The sequence below is a fragment of the Pteropus alecto genome, unplaced genomic scaffold (assembly GCF_000325575.1).
Source record: "Pteropus alecto unplaced genomic scaffold, ASM32557v1 scaffold131, whole genome shotgun sequence".
Classification (NCBI taxonomy): Eukaryota; Metazoa; Chordata; class Mammalia; order Chiroptera; family Pteropodidae; genus Pteropus; species Pteropus alecto.
The window spans coordinates 300,326-322,866 of NW_006434709.1; the positions used below are offsets into that span (position 1 = coordinate 300,326).

Here is a 22,541-nt window from a genome sequence, read left to right on the forward strand (position 1 = left end):
CCTTTTTCTTTCTTTCTTTCTTTCTTTCTTTCTTTCTTTCTTTCTTTCTTTCTTTCTTTCTTTCTTTCTTTCTTTCTTTCTTTCTTTTCTTTTCTTTTCTTTTCTTTTTTGTAGTAATATGCTTTGATTCTTATCTTTTTAACTTTTATTTACCCCCAGGATTTCCTTCTTTGTGTTTGACATGAGGTTTATATAAAACATCTTATAATATCTCTTCTTAGCCGATAACAACTTAACTTCAATCACACACAAAAACTCTACATTTTTTATTCTTCCTCTGACACATTTTATGCTATTGATGTCATTCTTTACATTATTTTGTATTATGTATCTATTAACAAATTATTGTAGCTATTCTTATTTTTAATATTTTTATCTTTTAACTTTTATACTAGACTTTAAACTGACATATATACCACCATTATAGTATTTTGCTGTTCTGAATTTAACTGTATATTTGCTTTTACCAGTGAGTTTTATACATTCATCTATTCTCATGTTGTTACTTTATTTTTTCACTTTAGTTTGAAGAACTTCCTTTAGCATTTCTTGTAAGGCATGTGTAGTGGTGATGAAAATCTTCAGCTTTTGTTTGTCTGGGAAAATCATTCTCCCTCCTTCATTTCTAAAGGTCAGATTTGCTGGATATAACATTCTTTAGTGGCTGCCTTTTTCTTTGAGCACTTTGAATATTTTATTTCACTCTCTCCTGACCTACAATATTTTAGCTTTTCTCTTGCTGCTTTCAAAATTCTTTCTGTTTATTTGACTATTCGATGATACTATATCTTGCTATAATTTTCTTTTGGCTATTTCTTAAGGTCTTTTGAGCTTCATGTATCTGGATGTCCATATTTTTTCCAAGTTTTGGGAGGTTTTCAGGTATTATTTCTTCAGATAAGCTTTCTGCCCCTTTTCTCTCTTCTCCATTTGGGATTCTCATAATACATATATTTGTTGTTGTTCTTTAATGGTATTCCATAGATCTCCCACACTTTCTTTACACTTTCATTCTTTTTGTCTTTTTGTTCCTCTTTCTAAATTCAAATGACCTGTCTTCAAATTACATGATTCATTCTTCTGCAGATTGAGTCTACTATCAAAGCTCTCGGTTGAATTTTTCAGTTCTGTCATTGTATTCTTCAGCTCCAGTATTGTTGTTTGGTTTTTTTTATTCTTCCTATTTCCTTCTCATACTTTTCATTTTGTTTATGCATTGTTTTTCCAATTTCATTTTGTTGTCTCTCTGTTTTCTGGCATCTCATAGAACTTCTTTAAGATGATATTTAAAATTCTTTGTTAGGCAATTTATAGCCTCAATTTTTCGGGTTTGATTACTGGAACTTTATTAGTTTCCTTTGGTGATGTCATATTTGTCTGATTCTTTGTGACTTATGTAGCTTTGTGTTGGAGGGCCTGCCTTTGGATCTGTTTTCGGGGGCATGGTAGAATGTGTCTCTCCCTAGGTCCCTGGGTGGGCAACTACTCCTGGACCATACCTGAAAGGGCCTTGTGCCAAATCACAGGGCCACTTCAGGCTCCACATTTGGAATGAGGAATTGCAGCTCCATAAGCAGACTGAGGGATTCTTCCAGCAGCATTGATACACATTCTTACCATTGGATTACTGGGTAAACAGGACTTCTCTTGTACTATAACTAGTAGGGTCTAGAGCCAGATTCCCAAGCCACTTCAAGATCCATGGTCAGACCGAGGTTGGCAGTCCTAGCTCTGTGTATATGGAGTGGTGTGTGGCTTGGCCGGTCTCTGAGTAGGTAGGAATATTCCTGGCCTGTAGCTGAGTAGATCTGGGACCAAGTTACAGGGTTGTTTTAGTATTTGTAGTCAAATCAAGTTTGTAGGGCTTGCCTCTGGGTCATAGACAGTCATGCCTTATACCCAGTCATGTGCAGGCAGGATTGGCAGCTAATGGGTACTAGAGTTGGGTCATGGGTTGAAGCTAGGACTGGAGTTGAGAGGCAAATGGTACAGTTGGCAAGACCAAACAGACTCTAGCCGAGTTCACAGGGGTTCTGGTTTGTTCCTGTATTTGGAGCTGAGATTATGGTTAACATGGGCTCACTTTCTCAAAACAGCCCTCCTTGGTCTTGGGCTCCACTAGGGTTTTACAGTCTTCTGTCTGGGTTACAAAATCTATAAAAGCAGTTTGCTGATGGGGGATGTGAATGTGGGACCTCCTGTTCTGCTGTCTTGCTGATGTTACTCTTCTGTTTTTAATTGATCTTAAAGAAAATTACTTGTCTAAAGCAAAAATAGTAATAATGTCTAGTGAAACTCAAAATAAATGTAAAAATAAATGTATGCCAATAATAGGACAAAAAATATGAGAAAGAAATTGGATATACTGTTTAAGATTCCTTCATTATATATGAAATTGTACATTATTTGAAAATATATTCTGATATGTTCAACATATATTATGAGACCTAGAGCAAATACTGAAAGAATGTTCAAAAACAGGTGAAATTAATAAGCCAAGAGTGCAGATAAATGGAATTATAAAAAGTACACTCAAAATAAAGGCAGTCAACAAAAAAGCTAAATAGGCATATAAAACAGGTGGAACAAATAGAAAGCAACTAGCATTATAGTAAATTTAAATCCAATTATAGTAGTGTGTCATTTTCATGTGAATAGAATGTGTATTCTGCAGTTTTTGAGTGTAGTGTTCTCTAAATGACAAATTAAATTTGTTAAATTTTCTGTCCTTACTTTTTTTGGTCTATTTTTTTCTGAGTAGACCAAATTACTGAGGAGTATTAAAACTATCCTACTGTAATTTTAGATTTGTCTCTTTCTTCTTTTAAATCTTTCAAGTTTTGCTTCATATATATTGAATATGTTTTTAAGTTCATACACAGGTAATATTGTTATATCTTATATTCATCCTTTTAACTTTATGAAATGTCCCACATTATCTGTGTTAAAAACAAGAATAGTTTTAATGTCTACTTTGCCTGATATTAATATAGCTATAACTTATTTTATATGGTATGCATTTGTCTCTCCTATTACTTACAAACTTTTTTTTTTTAAACATGCTGTTTTCAGATAATTTCAACATTAAGTAAAGATTTTGAGAATATTATGAATGGAGTACTTTTACCCAAATTTACCAATTTTGACATTTTGCCATATTTGATTTATTGATTCCTCCCTTCCTTCTTCATTTCCTCCTTCTCTTTCTTGCTGTCTATCTCTCTGTCTCTCTGTCTCTGTCTCAGTCTCTCTCTGTGTATTGTTATAGGCCTTTATGGTTTATGTTAGTTTTTATTAATTAGTTGAGATGTTGTCTGTTTTCCTTATATAATTATCATTATTATTCGTCTGTAATAAGTAATGTTTGTGTTTGTGTGGAAATACTTTGAGACTGTGTGTTTATTCTATTAGTTATCACATGTCCTCCTTATAATATCCATTAATGATTCTTGCCTGAATCAACTTTTCTATGATAATTACTAATTTATGATTTTTCACAAGTTTATGATTTTTAAATTCTTTGTATATGTATTACTTAGCATTCTATATTAAGGAGTCCTTCTGTATCTGCTTGCTATCTATCTATGTATCATCTGTCAATTATCTACTTATCATCGTATCAGATTGATGAATTCTTACTTCATTCAGTTGATTCATTCCTTTACTGTCTCTATTAATTCTAATGCTCAAATTGTCCCAGATGTAACTATTTTGCACAACTTTATGCTGGCTTATATGCCTTGTTGATGTATTACCATCACTTTTTGGGACATTTCCCTTCTTAACCATGATATCACTGATTTCTCCAAGGAGCCCAGTTCCTTTAATGCTGAGTAATATGTTGAAAATAAGATCTGGGCATGTGTCCTTATGTTTAAAACATGTCATTTTGAATCAACAATAGTTGGATATATATTTTTTTTAATCCAGTCTGCCTAATTAATGTATTTAGTGATAAGGTTGGATTTAAGCCTGCCATCTTGCTATTGTTTTTCTATTTGTCTTTTTTATTTTTTGCCTTCTTTTTCCTGTTGTCTTTTCCTTTTTCTTGGTTAAGTGTTTTGATATTATGATTTATTTTTCCTATTGGTTTACTTGAGCAAAACATTTTATTTTATTTATTATTTATTTGTGTGGTTACTCTGGAGATCACAGTGTGCATTCTTATCACAATTTACCTTGAATAATATTATATCACTTTATGTATAATTTAAGAATCTTACAACAGTGTAATGTAATTTATCTTCTCCCTTTTTTGATATTATTGGCATATACTTCATGTATACACCTGTTTTAACCCTAAAATATGTTATTGTTTGTGCTTCAAACATTTAATAGTATTTTAAACTTCAAGAAAAAAAATGCAGTTCTTTGTATTTACTCACATATTATCCATTTTCAGGCCTTCATATTCTTTCTTGCAGATCTAGGTTACTCTCTGATTTTATTTTTCTTCAGTGTGAAGAATTTCTTTTAGTATTTCTCTTATTATATATCTGCTGGTGTTAGATTTTCTTAGTTTTAGTTTGTCTAAAAATATTTTTTAACCTTTGTTTTCAAAAATATATTTTTCAAGATACATAATTCTAGGTTGACACTCCTCCCTTTCCCCATACTTTAAAGATGTCATTCCGCTGTCTGCTTTCATTATTTCTGAAGAGAAATAAGCTGTCATTCTTATTGTTTTTTCTCTGGTTGCCTTTATGGTTTTCTCTTTAGCTTTGCCATTTACAATTTGACTGTGTTGTTCCTATATGTTGTTTTATTTTCATGGATTCTATTTGGGATGTGCTGAACTTCTTGGATCTGTAAGGTGAAATATTTTATCAGGTTAGGAGGTGATTTTGCTATTATGTCCTTAAATATGTCTTTCTCATTTTTTTTCTTCTGCGGCTCCTAGCTGTTTGATAGATAAGTCATTCAGATTTCATCATTACATTGGCGAAATGAGTGTGTCTCAGTTTTAATTAGTTTCAAGTTACTTCTGATTTTAGATGCTATTGCAGAAGTCTTTTTGTCTTTAAGACTGACTCTGAAATTCCGAAACTTCTATCCAGGGGCTTATCTATGATCTTAACAGGATTTGAGCTGGGCTGGGTTTCAGCTTTAGTTAGTTTTTGCTGTCTTTTGGATTGAATTTCGGTATAGCCCTGGAACCTAAACCTCTTGCAAAATTTGCAAAATTTCTCTTTTAGCACTGCCTCCATCATTTCTTACGGAACAGAATTTTTATAGGGGATAATTGTTGGGTCAGTATATTTTTGTTTGCAGGCTTTTCCAAGATTCCAATCTGTAATGTTAGCCCACACTGTGAAAGATTTGGCTGATTTCTCTTCATCTCACCAAAGCCTCTCAGCCTGACTCTTTCACTCCATCATCCATCTGTATCCAGATTAGGCAATTGGCCTCAGATGTGTAACTGGCTGGTGTTCATTGCTCATCTCTCAAGGACTTGTTCCAGTGTGCAATTTAGTTCAGTTACACATTACACTTCATTAACATTTAAGGAAAGTATAACTTTTAGCTTAGACCTAGCTTTCTTGTGTTATAAAGATAGTGTCAGTCTTTCTTCTGTATCATATCTAAAATAGGAACTTCTGTTAGATCTTCTTAAAGCATAATAGAGATACGTAATAAGCATTAACATCAGGGTCACCAAATAATTTTGGGCACCTGTGTTATTTACTATTATAGCAATCTGTACTTATTCATAGCTCATATTATAATTCATATGGTGTAATTATGAGTTTAATATGTGGAGGCAGGAAGCATGACTATTTTGGTCACCATTGTGATCTCAGTATTCTACTAACACAGTGCCTAGCACCTTATATACGTACGGAATAAAGAATTTCAATTCAATAATAATTTTTGAAAGGGTGGTAGTGTTACATGGACCCTATAATAATATTTTTGTGTATCATTTTTTCCTAACTGATTGTGGCCCTGCATTTTTTTAGTCTTATTTGTTTCTAATATTTTTCTCTTTCTCACATAGCATGATAATGTAGCTTGCTTGTATATTTAGTATTTTAAGATTTTTAATTCTACTGCACTAAGCCTCTGATTTCCTTCTGTAGAAAGAGAAATCAATGAGATAAAATTTGTGACCATTGTCTACAAGCAATAAATTATTGACAAAGAACTGCTCATACATTTTTACTTACAGTTTTTTCTTGACTTGTATAAATAAGTATCATTACAACAGTATCCTTATCATTGAAGAAATGTTTGTCTCAAAAGGATATCTTTTATAGAAAGCCATTTTGGCTGATGTTTTCAGGGACTTATGAAGGATGTACAGCTCTTGAATTTAGCCTTTTGGTTGCAAGACTGTTTTCTTTTTTAAACTTTGCATATAAAAATAGCATTAAAATAATTTTCTTATGTTTAGTTTCCTTAACTGAGTAGAAAATATTTTTATTGACCACTTTTTGGATAGTAAGTGGGATTATAAAACAATTATGCAGAATTAAATGACTAGCTTGCAACATTTGTTTTGGAATGAGAGCTAAATAGACTTTATATGGAAGATGATAATATAAGAACAAGAGATACCTTTTTCTAGGGACCTTTATCAGCTAATTTGTAGGAGATCTACAGAGGGACTGGGTTGGAAAATTGTGAATATTAATCTGTGAAGGAACTTGGAACTACAGGAGAAGTAATGGTTTTAGGATGAGGAATCATGCTGTGGAACTCTTTATCCTGAGAGAGACAGTACAGCCATAGTGCTTAAATACTGTGGGCTTTAGAGCTAGACTGCCTGTGTGAAAATCTTTTTTGTTCTTTTTTTTTTTTTTTTTGCTGTGTATTCACTGTGTGACCCTTGAGCAAGTTACTTAATTTCTCTGTGCCTTCATTTCCTCATCTGTAGAGAGAATAATAAAACTACTTCATATGGTTATAGTGAAGGTTAAATGAATTTTAATTCATTAAAGTACTTCAAATAATTTCTGGCAAACAATAAATGTTACTTGCTGCTGCCATTACTACTACTACTACTACTACTACTACTACTACTACTACTACTACTACTACTACAATTACCACTGGCACCTTGTTTGTTTGCAAAATAATTCTGTTACCTGGAATAAGACTCTTGACACTTCTTTTTCAGTTCGACTGAAATTGATGACATGATTCGTAAATCTACAAACCTGTTGCTAACCAGGACTCTGAGCAACTCTCTGCAGAATGTCATTAAAAGGAAGAATATTGGACTCACTGAGGTAAAGCTGCTCTTGATGGAGGCAGCCAAGGCAATATGTCAACAGGTGTCCTAAATTCTGGGGTCTGTTTGTGAATTAATTATAATTTTCTGTATGGTTTCTCATGTTCTTTCATCATATTCTTTCTAATGGTGAAAGTGCAAAATAAATACCTTGTGTTTTTGGTCACTCTGGAGTAATCCATTATTATTTTTTGAAAGTCACTTTTTTTTCCTTCTCACATTATTTTCACTAGCTTAACTTGTTTTATTTTCTGAACATGTTAAGTTAAATTTGTATTATTTGCCATTGATTATATAAAATTATTGGTTGAATACAGTCAACATCAGGTTCCTATCCAAATGAATGACAGTTCAAATACAACATACAATATGAGATCATATTTTGCCTGCATAAATCATTGATGCCAAGGATATCGGCACTCATAGTCCTTGGTTAGTGTTAGACTTAGCTCTTGATTTTGAGATACCTCATGTATATGAATGGTAAATTTCTCTTAACATGTAAGTCTGGGAATTTGAGATTGAGGAAATGTGAGAGAAAGGCAATCATCACATTTCTGTGGAAGCTTATGCAGTCTCACAAAGGGAGGAGAGATATTGTACATATGCTGAGAACAGTATCTTGGCAAAATTAAGATTTGGCACATTGGCATCAAGTCCTAAAATTTAGAAAGATGCGAAGTTCCCTTTTTCTTGGAACCCAGGATTGCATGTGACCCTCAACCTGCCATTTTATGGAAATTATAGTGCCAAAAGTGAGAGCTTGGAGGAATTTTTTTTCACAGGGAAAAGAAAGGCTGTTGGCCATCTGTTTTACCTGTTGGAGGTGAATGTCGTTTGAAAGGCAGTTGCTCTATGAAAAATCGACATTTTCAGATATCCACTGTCAAGGATTATAGTGAAAGTCAGTAAATGGTTAATGATACTGACCCATAGGTAAAGACAGCTGGAAGCCAGATGAGTATTTAGTTCTGATTTTGGAATGATTGGTTTTTTTCCCCTACGTTATGATTTAAAAATATTATAATGTGGATTTTGACAGGAACTGAATTCTACTGATAACAAACTTTTTTTTTCACAATTGAATGTCGCATTTGACATTATTTAGGACGGTATCTTCATTTTCCAGATCTTCCTTTTTATTGTCAGGCATAGAACTATTAAGTATTGCTTTTGCGTGTCTGAGAATAGGCTAACTTCATCATCGGGAAAGCTATAAAAAAGGAAAGTTGGAGTGAAAATTAGGAGGTCCTCCTTTGGTTAGATGTACTGTTCTCCCTTACTGAATCCAAGTAGGACAGGAAGTTTGCTGTTTATTCTGTGAACTATCTCTACATTATAACTCTTGATATAATTCTTATGCCATTTGATTTGATAGTTTCTTAAAAAGTCTTTTTAAACAAGTAGCATAGCAGGAACATAGTGTGATAGAAAAACAGCTTTGGCCTCAGAAGACTCTTGAGTTTAGTTGTTGCTGTGTCATTGATTTACTGAGACATCTTAAGAGAAAGACCTGACTTCTTACTTCTTGGATTTTCCTGATTTTATTGTCCTTTTCAAGGGCACAGTACAGATCAGGTAATAATAGGAAGAAGCAGTAGGAGCCTATCAAAGGAGAATTAGATCATAATTTTTGGCACTGTTTAAATGAATGATAAATGTTATTTTAAGTCATTGGATCTTTTTAGGCAAATATACTTTTATAATCACTGTCTTTGCAGATGAATAAAGGAACATCCATAGGCATTTATTTTGGCTGCTATAGTGGTGTGTATGTGTATAGACACATACATACCCAGTGATTTTTCTTTTATCACCAACCAGTAAATCTTTGAATAACTAGATTACTCACCTTTGAAAAGAGAAGATGTTATATCCTCCTTTACAGTAGTTAACTAAAGTGAATTCACATTCGGAATCATCATCGTAATAGGCAGGATTTGTGGAACAATTTGTATTCTTCAAAGTCCATTCATAAATACCATCTCACTTAGTACAGTAACATTTGGAGCAGGCTGGGCACATGTTGTTATTCTCATTTTTATAGAAGGTATAATTAAAGTTCAAGGAGATTGCTCATGGTCATACAGCTAGCAAAATGATAGAAATGAAACCTAAGTCCGGGTCACTTTTCTCCAAACTTATTCACTTTTACAATATGTACTGCCTTCCATATTGATTTAATTATTTAATAATAACAAAAGATAGAGATTTTTACGGGAAGCCCATAATAACATGGAAATTGTTCTTATTAGAGATGGTTTTGTGACAGGGAACAGACATTAAAACAATAGAAGTATTAAAAGTACACAAAACTCAAAATATAATCCTATTTCTGGTTGTCAGATAATTTTTTTAAGACTTAAAAGTTTCTATAAGCTAATGTCTGTCTGTCTTTTTTTGAGACTCCATAAAATCTCATCTCTTCTTCTTTCTGTCCATATGCTCTATCCTTTTTATCATTTTCTGTCTATACACTGTATTTCTTGCTTTTCTCATGGCTTCTTTGCTTCTCTGTGCTGAGCCAATTCAACATTACCTTTCAGTTCTAGTACCTACTGTAACTTAAATACCTTGCTCTCTCAGACCTTAAGCCACTATCCCTAGTTCAATCAGCAGGTACAGCTGTTTTATTAGGGCTGCTTTTTCAGGTCTGTAGGAAAAGGAGAAGTTGAGCAGTGGGTTAAGAGTCCCACTATATGTAAGAGCAGACTACATGGGTTCCAGTTCTGGCTCTCTCCTTAACAGATGTGTTCTTGGGAAAATTACTTGGCTTTATGTATAAAATGTGTACAATAATAACATGTATTTCATAGGATTGTTGTGAGAATTATATTAACATGTAAAGTAATTAGAACTGTGTCTGGTACATAGTAAGTACCATGCTGTACTTACATTGCCTGTTATTAAGGCAATGTAATATTGCCTGTTATTAAGAAAGAAGTCTGGGCAAGTAATGGTTGTCAGGTCTAGTACAGAGATGCAGTGAAGAGTAGTCAGAAGAAGTCTGGGCAAGTAATGGTTGTCAGGTCTAGTACAGAGATGCAGTTAAGAGAAGTCGGAAGATGAGAACAAGATCCCCTGTTAAGATAAATATTTATTACTGCCTATTATGTGACAGGCACTGTTCTAAGCCCTAAGGATAAATAAGTAAACAACAAAAACAACAATGAAAGATCCTGCTTACATTCTAGTAGCAGGAAACAGATAATAAATTATTAAATAAATAAATCATCTAGTATGATAAAAGGCGGTAAATGCTATGGAGGAAGAGAAAGAACCTGGGTTAAGAAAACCAAGAGTCTGGTAGAGGTTCAAGGTTGGTTTTATTAAAAAGAGCAACATCTTGATGGTGAGTTGTCATAGAAGGGGAACAATCATTCTTGGCAGAGGTTAGAACTAGAGCAAAGGTCTGAAGGTAGTTAGGTTATTGGCATGTCCAGGGAATAGTAAGGAAAGGTAGCTGGAATGGCATACACAAGGGGAAAGGAAACATGAGATTAGATCAAAGAAGTACAGGGTTCTTCATGACAGGCTATATTAGAATGTTTGGCTTTTATTTTGAGTGAAATGGGGAACCATGGCAGGATTTTGATTAGTGACATGATCTGACATATTTCAAAGGGATTGCATTGACTGTGGTATTGAGAATAAACTGTAGGGTATAAATAGACCAGTTAGGGGGCTATGACAATAATCCAGTGAGATTTGATGGAAGCATGGATTGTAGCCATGAAGGTCATGACAAGTGATCAGATATGGAGTGTAGAGCCAGCATGCTTTCCTGATGATTGGTTGTAAAGGAAGTGAAAAGTAAGGAGTTGAAGATAACCCCTAAGATTTTTTCATTTGAGCAACTAGAATGCTGTATATACCATGAACTGTGATGACAAGAACGTCAAGTAGAGCTAATTTTGGAGTGGAGGAAGATTGGGAATTTGGTTTGGGGCACGTTAAATTTGTAGCTTATTAGACATACAATTTGAGATATTTAATAAAAGTTGTATATATGAGTTTGGAGTTTGAGAAGGTGGTTTGTCTGGAGATAAAAATTTTAGAGCATAAAAATATTTATAACTACATGACTGGATAATATTACTGAGGGAATGGGTCTTATATAGAAGAAATTTAAATAATTTATGTAGATATTACCCCCTCAAGGAGGTGGCACCCCTTGTGTAAAGGCTCTGCTTAGTTACTTGCTTCCTAAAAGTAAAGTGTGGAAGGAGGGAAATGGTGTCTTTACAGTGAAGAAACATGACAAACACTGTCTCTATTAGGTGATCAAGGTTAACATCATCAGTGGTAAGTTGTGTCGATAGTGTGTACCTTTGATATGATGTGTTGAGAAGGCACGTCACCTCTGTGGTCTTCCTTCCAAAACCCATAACCTCAGTCTAACCATGAGAAAAATATTAAACAAACTCAAGTTGAAGTATATTCTACAAAATATCTGACCAGTACTCCTCAAAACTCTTTAGTCATCAAAAATAAGTCGAGTCTGAGAAACTGTCACAGACCAGAGGAGCTAAGGAGACATGACAACTAAATGTAATGTGGGATCCTGAAAAAGGTAGAGAAAATTAGGGAGAAATGAGTGAAATCTGAATAAAGTGTATTGTTCAGTTAATAGTAATGTACCAAAGTTGGTTCCTTAGTTGTGGCAAATGTACCATAATAACGTAAAATGTAAACAGTCGAGGGTACTGGGTGTGGAGTATTTGAGAATTCTTTGAAACTATTTTGTGAATACAAAACTATCCTAAAATGAAGTGTTTATTTAAATTAAGAAATTTAAAGGATGGAAGAGAGGAATTGGAGAGAGCACGTATAAGACAACCGTTTCAGATAATTTTGTTACAAAGGTAAACAAGGAAATGAGGTGGTAGCCAGCAGGGGAAGTGGGTTAAGCAAATGCTTTTGTTTTGTTTTAATAGGAGAAGTAACAGCATGTTATTTCTGATGACGATGATGCAATAGAAAGCAAAAAGTTGATGATGTAGGAGAAAGTGGGGAGTCTCTAGAGTAACGTGCTTGAGTAGGAAAGAGTTCACCTCTGATAACAGATGAGAATCAGAGAATATGGATGCAGCTGATGGGAGTTGAGTATCTATTTTGGTGGCAGGCTCCAAATGCTCAGTTTTCCCAGTGAAAGAAAGGTGTTCAGCTGAAAGTAGAGATCAAGAACAAATGTTGGAGTTGAAGGAAAGAGAAGGTATTTCTCAGTATATGGAAAAGAGAATTAGTTTGTGCTTAATTTATGTGATTATTTTGTAGCATTAAATGCCATTTAAGGTAGTAGATGTGAATTAAAGTGAAACTAGCCAGCATAGTTGTATAATTTCTTAAGCCATATTTAGCTAGAGATATAAGTAAGCGCATATCAATAACAGCTCTCAGGAATTTGGTATATATTATACTACTTTATTACTTATATTAGTATTTTTATTTAATTATTTACAATATATTTATTATTTCTTTGGTATGACATTGATGTTATTACCTCAATTTTAAGATGATGAAAGAAAATAACTTCGCCTAAGGCCACACAACCAGTAAGTAGTTTGGAAATAAGATTTGAGATAAGTTTTGAACTACATTTTCTTTTAGAAATAAGATTTGAAATGTTTTAAAATAGTGTTTCTTTTGTTCTGAACCTTTGTTCTTTCTCTGTGCTAATTTAAAAACATCAATATTATGAGAGATAGGAAATAAACCACTAGTTTGTTAATCTCAGAATATCAGAGAGTTAAGTTTGAAAGAAAGTTCTAAGATGAATCAAAGGACACCCTACTTATTTGGGAAGAATGTATTGATTGAAAGATTTAAGACATAAATTGGATTAGAAAGAACTTATTTAATACAGATGATAGATATATGATATCTTCACTTTAAGTCCGTATTCAAATGTCGTTTCCTTTAGGAGGTCTTCCTTGACCATCCTATCTCAAAATAGCTCAGACCTACCATTACCTTGCAACTTCTTATTCTCACTTCTATTCCCAGTGGTTATTACCACCTGACATTCTACTACGTGTTTATATGTGTATGCATTTACTGTGATGTCCATGAGTTCTGGGCCTTTTGTGTGTAATTTTGTACAGCTATATCCCAATTCCTTGACATGTAGGAGTTCTCAACTGATGAAAGAGAGAAGAAAGAAACAAAAGAAAGTAGGTAGGTAGGTTCTTAGGGTAAAGTTTGAGAAATTCAGAGTTCCTATTAGTGATATTGAATATTTATATTGTTATGATTATAATAGTGTCCCAAGAGACATGAAAAAATGAGCAATGCTTTCATTCACCCTTTGTTTTTAATATGATTTACATTGATGACCACATGGCTCTATCCTGTGTTATTTATCTCCCACATACCATTTGTCTCCATCCACTGTTGTTGACAGCAATGATATTGCTAATATGTTAAAACATTTTATACTTAAGCTTTGTCAAATATAAGGTTTGTATTAGACCTTTGAATTTGGAACCAGTAGTCCCAAATATTTTAGTACTTTAAGTATTTGCCTTGGACATGACATAAAATCAGTAGTTTACACACTTTTTGTACTCTTGCAGAAGATTAAAATTCCTTGAAGTCTTAGGGATAGCTTATTTTTGTGAATGAGAATCAAGGCTCCTATTTAGTTCTTTATCTTCTTGCACATCTAACTTCTGAATGACAGCTAACAGATGAGAAGCATTGGAAGTGTGACTTCTCATTTACTGGCTTTGGGTTAGTCCTTTTGGAGATTCAGTGTACTAAATTCTCTGCTTTGGGAAACACGATATCAGTTCTAAGATGAGTAGATGTGTATACCCCAGAAATAGTTTATAGTTGGAAATGAAAACTTCTTGGAGCTTAGGGCTTAGTTTTGAACTATTGAAGATGATGAAGACATTTTCTTTTCTGGAGTTTGTCAGGATATGAACATCCCTCTATCATCATGGTTCAGGCTCTGCTCGGGTGTTTCAGCAGGGTTGAAGTGACTTCCACACTGTACTCACTGTGGAATGCCTCACTTGTTAGATTCTCTGTGATACTAGGAAGGAGAGACAGAAAAAGTTCTGCTTCTTAATGGTTTTTAACTTAAATGACTTCTGTCATTTAGTTGTGAGAGGTGATTGTTTGCTTTATAGTGTTTACTTTTGGGGGTTCAGTTTTCAAAGAACTTTATATAAGACATAACCAGTATCTAATCTATTATTAGTTCCGTGTCCTTGAAACAATATTAAGGACAGTTTAGATTGCTGCAGTGATATATTTTTATAAGAGAGTGGGAAGTAGGGGTTAAAAATATCAAAGGAGCTCAAACTCTGATGGAAGTTGATATCTCAAATTGCTTCATTTCATCCTTACTTCAAAATTACCCCAAAGCATCTGGCTTCACATTTGTAAATGCCCTTGTAAGGGTGTTGGTTAGCTGTCATTCAGAAGTAGAGATCATTTAGACCTCATTAAGAGACAATATTCCCTTTGAAAATGACATGGTATCTACTGTAATCCTAGAGTGTTTTAATAGTCTATTCTATGCTCAGCAATGAAACATTTCAAAAGTGACTGACAGCCAATTGATGTAATTCATGGTGATCTTTTGTGTTGACAGATCTTTAAAAAGTCATGGGAAATTACTACTGTACCCAGTGAAGCCGCCTCCTTTTTTTTTTTTTAAACTGCCAATATCCTGCAAAACAGGACAATTTTCTTTTTGACTGCCGCTGTTTTTTATTTCGATAACATGACACGATTCCTCTTTATTATTAGGATTGCTTTTGATAGATTGAATGTGTTCCCTATAGGTAATGCTAGTTTTAAAATAGAAATTCTTCAGTTCTCCAAATTAATTCTCTTACTTTTCTGACTTCCACAACCTTGCCAATAGACATCATCCCAGTCAGGAAGAAGAGTGATTTAATTTAGACAATTAAAATTATTTTAATGATTTTAGTTCTCTTTTGAGGGAGAAACATGTTGAAAAGAAGGGGGTGGGGGGTGATGAATTGCTTATTTCAATGCGTGTTTTTTCTAGAGCACTCTAAAGCTAAAAGGCTGATGTTTTGAGAAATTTTACAGGAGGTAGTATTTGTGTCCAAAACTCAAAGTCTCCAAATTCAAACTGTAGAATGAATGGAAAGGGCCTAGTGACAAATATAAACTTATCTAATTAGTTGTGGGAATATATGGGGATCTAGTCCCAGTGTTGTCCTGACTTCTCATCTGTGTTGGAACTGCATCTCTGGGTCTTTGCTCTTTGTCATCGTATTTCAAAAGTAGCTGTTTTCCTCAGATCTTCCGGCTGATCCTTACGGGAATAGAAAGTACCTTTTCCTTTAGTCCTCTCTATTCAAGCATTGCCATTATGATATTTTGAGAAAAAAATTGTGTGCTTTAGCCTTGTGCTGGGTACTGTTGAGGATACAAGAATATACTTCTTATTATAGTCCTGTCAATAATAATATTTTTGTTTAATATTCCACAATATAATACTTCTATTGAAGTGTAATTCCACCTTTTAAACATTGTTTTAAAATATCATTTGACTACAAAAATGTATAAATCCTCCCTTTATCTTTAGTTCTAATTTCCCTTTCATGTCATCTGTCCACTCTCCTATGGCTCACTATCTCACTAGACTAAAAGAAGACCCTAAGTTCATCTATAGCTTATATTCTGATACTCCCTTTACCTGCCTCAGACCTACCATCAGAACGTATTCTTATGAAAGTGAAAGTTAAAGATGTAGAGAAGAGAGACGAAAAAAGCTTTCATTCCATGTTCTCTTTGTATTTCTTTTACTCTGGGGAATATGAATAGTGTTCATAGTTGAAATAAGTAGCAGGTACCAGTCCTTTTTTATTTTTTACATAGAGTAGAATCAAAGCATGGTCGGGTCTAGTTGTTGGCAGTCCCTGAATCTATTTCAGCCTAGTGCATTTAAACATGAGCACTCCAGAGTTGCCATCTTATGCTGTGATAAATGGCTCTGTCAGAAGTCATTTAGATGATTCCATAACTGAGGGTAGATACCTGGATTTGAGTCCTAGTTCCATTCAGCTTATGTGATCTAGGGAAAATCATTTTATTTTTGTTTCTGTTATAGTAAAATATAAGTAATAATTATTCCAACTTAATTTACTTCTCCAGGTTGCTGGGAAGACATTGTAAGAAAATGAATTGCATAGAGTTTTGTAAACTTGAATTCTATACAGATAATAATAATTATCCTTCCTCATTCTCCCCTCACAGTAATTTGTAGATGACTTTGTTCCTAACTGGTACTGTCTTCTTTAAGGATCTTTTCTGTAAGAAAAGAGAAATAGTGTTAAAATAATATTTAATCCTCACAATAACTCTGTTAGAAATTATTATTAACATTTCACAGATAAAGAAACAGGCTTCGAGAAGTTAAGAAATGTTCTCAAGATCAATAATTTATAAATGGTGTCCATGTTTTTTTTTCCGTAGACTAAGGTAGTTTGTTAACGTATTTCCAACATCTCTCTGTTTATCATGCCTGATTTTGAAACCACTTCTTACCATTTCAGTTATTCTTGTTCTTTTAGTGGGAGTTTATTTTAAAATTTACTTGACAATTATTTAATGCCAGTTACTATGCTAAACATTAGCAGTTTTTGTTCTTAGTCTAGTCTTTCTTAAACAGAAGAAAACATGTGTTTAGAATAGAATGATAAGAGCTCCTATAATAGGAGGAAATACAACATACTTTGGGAAGTCAGAGAAGGCTTCATAGATGAAGTCATACCTACGCCCATGCTTTAAAATACCCTTTGTAGAGTACAGATGGCCTCTGCTATCATACCTTTTGTTTTTGTTGTATCAACAGATTCATACTTAGCTATTTGTCTCGGGTGAATAGTCAAATGACTGTTACATATGCTTGTTATTTTCTAGCTTGTCCAGATTATTATCAATACAACACACTTGGAGAAATCCTGTAAGTACTTGGAAGAATTCATCACCAAAATCACTAATGTGCTTCCAGAGACAGTCCATACCACCAAACTCTATGGCACCACAACTTTTAAGGTGAGAAGGCTCTAGAACTGCTTCTGGTATGCATAGTCTGGGGCACTCTACCTAACATGGTTTTGTTTCTTCCAGGTTGCATAGTAGTATGATTCATAACATGTGATTGAGAATAAGTGCTTATGAATTCCTTGGAAAAACAAATACCAATGCTAATTTGGGGGTGTTTAAACTAAAAAAAAGTCTACTACTGTGACCGCTAAACCTTCCTTATATTTTGTACATGAAAATGGCTAGTTCTTAAGTATGGTCTACATAATAGAGGTTATAGCTGAAATCAACATCAATTAAAAGTTTTAAATTAGCTGTTCTCTCTTTTCTGTATCCTATGTCCAGTATATATTTTTTAACCTTATTTTTAAATGAGGAATTTTTGTCACTTGCTATTATAGTTAGAAATTTATAATTATTTTGCAAGGCCATAGAACTAGTTTTCACACAGGGGTAAATCAAATGGGAAAAATAATACTTTTTTGGTCAAAAGAAGGACTGATGGTAGATGAGTTTCCGGAGAGTAAATGCCTTAATTTCAAAGAGCCTTCAGAAACTCCTTTATATTGCCATGTGAGCTTTAAATAAGTATTAGGGAGAAAAGGTAACAGGGCAATATCTTAAAACACTAAAAGAGTCGATTTTGACTTAAAGGCCAACTTGTATACTTTGGGTTTTTGGTATTGTTGTTGTTATTTCATTATTTTAGTTTTGAAACAAATCTATGTCACCCTTTTGAAATCCAGAAGTTAATGTTAATTAGATATAAAGTTGTAGAGTTGAACTCATGATTTATGTCTGCCGGTGTCTACTTTTCCCTATCCTTTTATACTCTTTATCTATTTATTGGTACCTTCCCTTGAGAGTAGATTTAAGAGAAGAAATCAAATTTGATTCATATTGTTTATTATATTTTATGAGAGGTAAAAATTGTTGGAATAATCTATTCTTTTTCTGTTACAAGAAAAAAAATGAGAAAGACCCTGAATAGCCAAAGCAATCTTGAAAAAGAAGAACAAAGCTGGAGGCATCATGCTTCTTAATTTCAAATTATAATACAAAGCTATAGTAATCTAAACAGTATGGCACTGGCATAAAAACAGACATATAGTTCAATGGAAGAAAATAGAGAACCTAGAAATAAACCCTTGCATATATCGTCAATTAACTTACAAAAAAGTAGCCAAGAATATACAATGGAAAAAGGATAGTTTCTTAAATAAATGGTGCTGAGAAAATGGGACAACCGCATGGAAAACGATGAAACTATACCCCTATCTTATACCATACATAAAAATTAACTCAAAATGGATTAGAAACTTGAGTAAGACTGAAACCATGAAAATCCTAGAAGAAAACATAGAAAGTAAGCTCCTTGACATCAGCCTTGACAGTGGTATTTTGGATTTGACATCAAAAGCAAAAGCAACAATAGGAAAAATTAAAAAGTGGGATTTCATCACACCAACAAGCTTCTGCACAACAAAGGAAACTGTCAACAAAATGAAAAAGCAACTGATGGAATGGGAGAAAATATTTACAAATTATATATCTGATAAAGGGTTAATATCCAAAAAATATAAAGAACTCTCACAACTTAATAGCAAATGAAACAAAACAATCTAATTAAAAAATGGGCAGAGGAACTGAACAGATATTTTTTTAAAGAAGACAATGAAATCTCTAAATGAAAAAGATGTTCAACATCACTAATTATCAAGGACATGCAAATGAAAACCACAATGAGATATCATCTCACACTTGTGAGAATGGCTATCGTCAAAAAAATAAGGATAACAAATGCCCACAAGGATGTGGAGAAAACCCTTGTGCACTGTTTGTGGGAATGTAAACTGGTACAGCCCCTATGGAAAAGAGTATGGAAATTCTTCTAGAAATTAAAAATAGAACTATCATACGATTCCACAATCTCATTTCCTTGTGTATATCTAAAGGAATCAAAATCATTATCTCGGAGAGCTATCTCTCTACTTCCACATTCATTGCAGCATTATTTACAATAGCCAAGATGTGGAAACAACCTAAGTGTCCATCAACAGATGAATGGATAAAGATAATATGATATAAAATGGAGTATAAAATGGAGTAGTATTTAGCCATGAAAAGGAAATCCTGTCACTTGTGATGACATAGATGAACCTTGAGGGCATTATGCTAAGTAAAATAAGACGGAGACTGACAAATAGTGCATGATATTTGTGGAATCATTAATATGTCTTTAAAAAAAGGTCAAACTCATAGAAATAGAGAGTAGAAAAGTTGTTCCAGGATTGGGGGGTGAGAGAAATAGAAGCTGGTAAAGGTACAGACTTTCAGCTTTAAGATGAGTGAGGTCTGAGTAATGTAAAACATGGCTACTGTAGTTGATAATACTATATTTCATAATTGAAATTTGCTTAGAGAACAGAATATAAATGTTTCACTTAAAAAAAGATAAATATGTGAGGTGATGAAAGTGTTAAATATCTAGATAGTGGGAATTTTTTCACAATATGTAGTTATATCAAATCACCACAATTTACCTTTTGAATAACTTATAATTTTATTTTCAATAGTACCTCAATAAAGCTGAAAAAAATGAGATGGTCAAACAAAAAAATATTCTTTATGTACTTAAGTGATAGGGTCAGCTGCTAGAAGCATTATACTTTCAAGATGACCATGGATTATTCCATTACTGATAAAATTACTTTAAACAAAATTTAATGTACACCGTATTATGTATCATTACTTATAAGCTTTTCAATAATGCCATATTATATTAATATTGATACTCTTTTAGTGGAGAAAAGACTTATTTAATAAAGAGGCCCCAAGAATAGTGTGTAAATATAACAAGAACTTTGAGAACTTCAGGATGACCTTAGGTAGTTTAATAAGAAACATAATTACTCCTAAACATTAACATTGTTGTGGAGCATGGGTAATAATTTTATCAAAAAAATATTTCCATTTAATTTACTACGGAAGCCAAAATTTCTCCAAGAAAGGAAATGTAGGAATATTCAGCAGAGAATAAATAGTTAGAGAGTTAGAACATGAAGTTCATTTATACTTGTGTATCATATGGGGAATATGTAATATGTTCTGCTACTCTTCCTTGAACCCATCTCAATTTTCTTATTATGAGGGCCTTTCAAATTATGGTCAGATATCCTCCCAGAGGATGGCTTGTGTATTTTATTGTTGCTTTAGCATTAAAATTGCTGAGGGAAAATTAAAAACAGACAGGAAGCCCTAGGGGTTGAGCAGCGAGTTAAATACTTAGTAGAAGAGAAGTTCTGGAGACCACTAAAGGTCATGTCGACAGTACTTATTGGCAACACTGATTACTTAAAACACATTGAAAGTTTATTTTTACCAGGATTGTCTCCGACCAGCTAACCCAGAACTCAGTATAAACATGGCAATTATAGTAGCTACATGTTGTGTATTTTCCTAAGCTACTGTTTCCAGAAAACTTTCCCTTGCAGATGGAAACTTTTATGCTGAAAAAGGGGCAAAAAGAATCAGAAGGTCTTTAAGGTATTTTTCTTGCACTTTTCTCTTATTGCCATATGTGTCATAATCAAGCTACTATTCTTCACTTTCTTGTTCAGAAGAATTTCTTCACTCTTACAAAGCATCATGAAGGTATTTATTAATTTTCTCCATCTCAAATATGTTTGCTTACCTACTATGCAACAATCTGGTAGATTCTTGGCTAGAGAGAGAAAAAATACTTTGTCCTTGGACTTATAGTTTATAGTCTGCAGGAAAGAGATACTGTAAGTTCTATAAAGAACTATGTGAAAAGTACTGGAATAATACAATGTATTGTATTGATTCTATAAGATTTTTAGTGTCTGCTACATACTGGGCCATTTATAAGCATGAACTAAAAACACAAGCCTCCTGACCTTAAGGAGCTTATACTCTAGTGTGGCTAATAGATGATAAATGAACAAAAAAAAATGTAATTTAATGTCAGGTAGTAGTAAGAGCTAGGAAGGAAAATAAATGAACTGAATGAAATGAGAAATTGAATCATTTTGATTTCTAATAGAAAAGCATTTCGGTCAGAGGAAATAGCACAATAGTAAGTATTGGTGTGTTCAAGGAATAGCAAGGGGTTAGTCTGGCAATGATTTGTCTTTCATTGGTGTAAAGGTGGTAAGAGATAAGACAGGAGTCAGGTACTTTCTGGCCTAGTAGGATTTTATTCTGAAATGAAGTGTGAGGCCTTTAGAAGATTTGGAGTGATGGTGATAAACTGATTTTATATATTAGTGAGTAGCACTGGTTGCTGTGTAGAAAGTAAATATATTATAGGTCAGTAAGAATGGAAGAAAAGTCCAATTTGGAGGTTATTGCAGTAGTCTAGGTAAGAGATAGTGGTTGCTTGGACTACAGTGGTAGGGGTGGAAGTGGTAAGAAATATTTTTGAAGGAAGAGATGCCAAGTTTTACTGCTGTATTGGATATGGGGTTATAAGACAAAGAGTAGAGTCAGGGATAATTCCAAGATTTTCGAACTAAGCAAACTGGATAAATAACAATGATATTCACTGTGATGGGAAACAGTGAGAGAATAATGGATTTGGGGAGGGGCAGTAGAATCAAGAGTTCCATTTTTGACATATTAAGCTTGAGATATTAAGTAGTCATCTGCATGGAGATATTAAATAGATAGCAAATTCATAGCTATAGGTAAAAATTTAGAATTCAGTATAAAGATGGTATTTAATGCCACAGGCTGGATTTTTTTGGGGGGGAGGGTAAGGGAGGGAGAGATTAAATTTAAACAAGAAAAGGTGTGAGGATTGAGCTCCAAGGGACATCAACAATGACAGGTCCAGAAGAAGAGAAATCCATAGAGGAGGAGTAGTTATTTCAGCTTTGAGATCTTCAAGGAAGACTTCCCAGAAAAGGCACAGGTTAGAATGGATCTGGGACCAGCAGGAGGTGTCCAAGTGGAGAAAGAATGAGAGGAGAGTAAGGGACATTTTTAGGAGGGGCGACTACATGTGCAAGATGAAAGAATAAAATATAACCAGACACAGTTAGTATAGAATAAGGGTAGTAGTGATATAGAGAAGTAGATAAATGGTAATTTGTGATGTACTTTGTTTTGTATTGATAGGTAATTTGGACTTTATTTTACTAAAGTCTGAGCCTTCGAGCAAGGGTGTGTTTTATTTTTAAAAAGAATCATTCCACCTTGCCTAATTAAAAGGAAGGAAGGAAAGAAGATGGAAGAAAGGAAGGGAAAG

General features: G+C 33.6%; 1 protein-coding gene across 1 annotated transcript in view; it reads left to right on the plus strand.

Annotated features, from left to right (window-relative positions):
* The window catches only part of EXOC6B (exocyst complex component 6B), a 519,851-nt gene that overhangs the window by 272,950 nt on the left and 224,360 nt on the right, over window positions 1–22,541 (plus strand). The window contains exons 16-17 of the mRNA XM_015587609.2: window positions 7,121–7,232; window positions 17,144–17,278. Coding sequence (XP_015443095.1) covers window positions 7,121–7,232; window positions 17,144–17,278 — 247 coding nt within the window. The remainder of the gene's footprint in view (window positions 1–7,120; window positions 7,233–17,143; window positions 17,279–22,541) is intronic.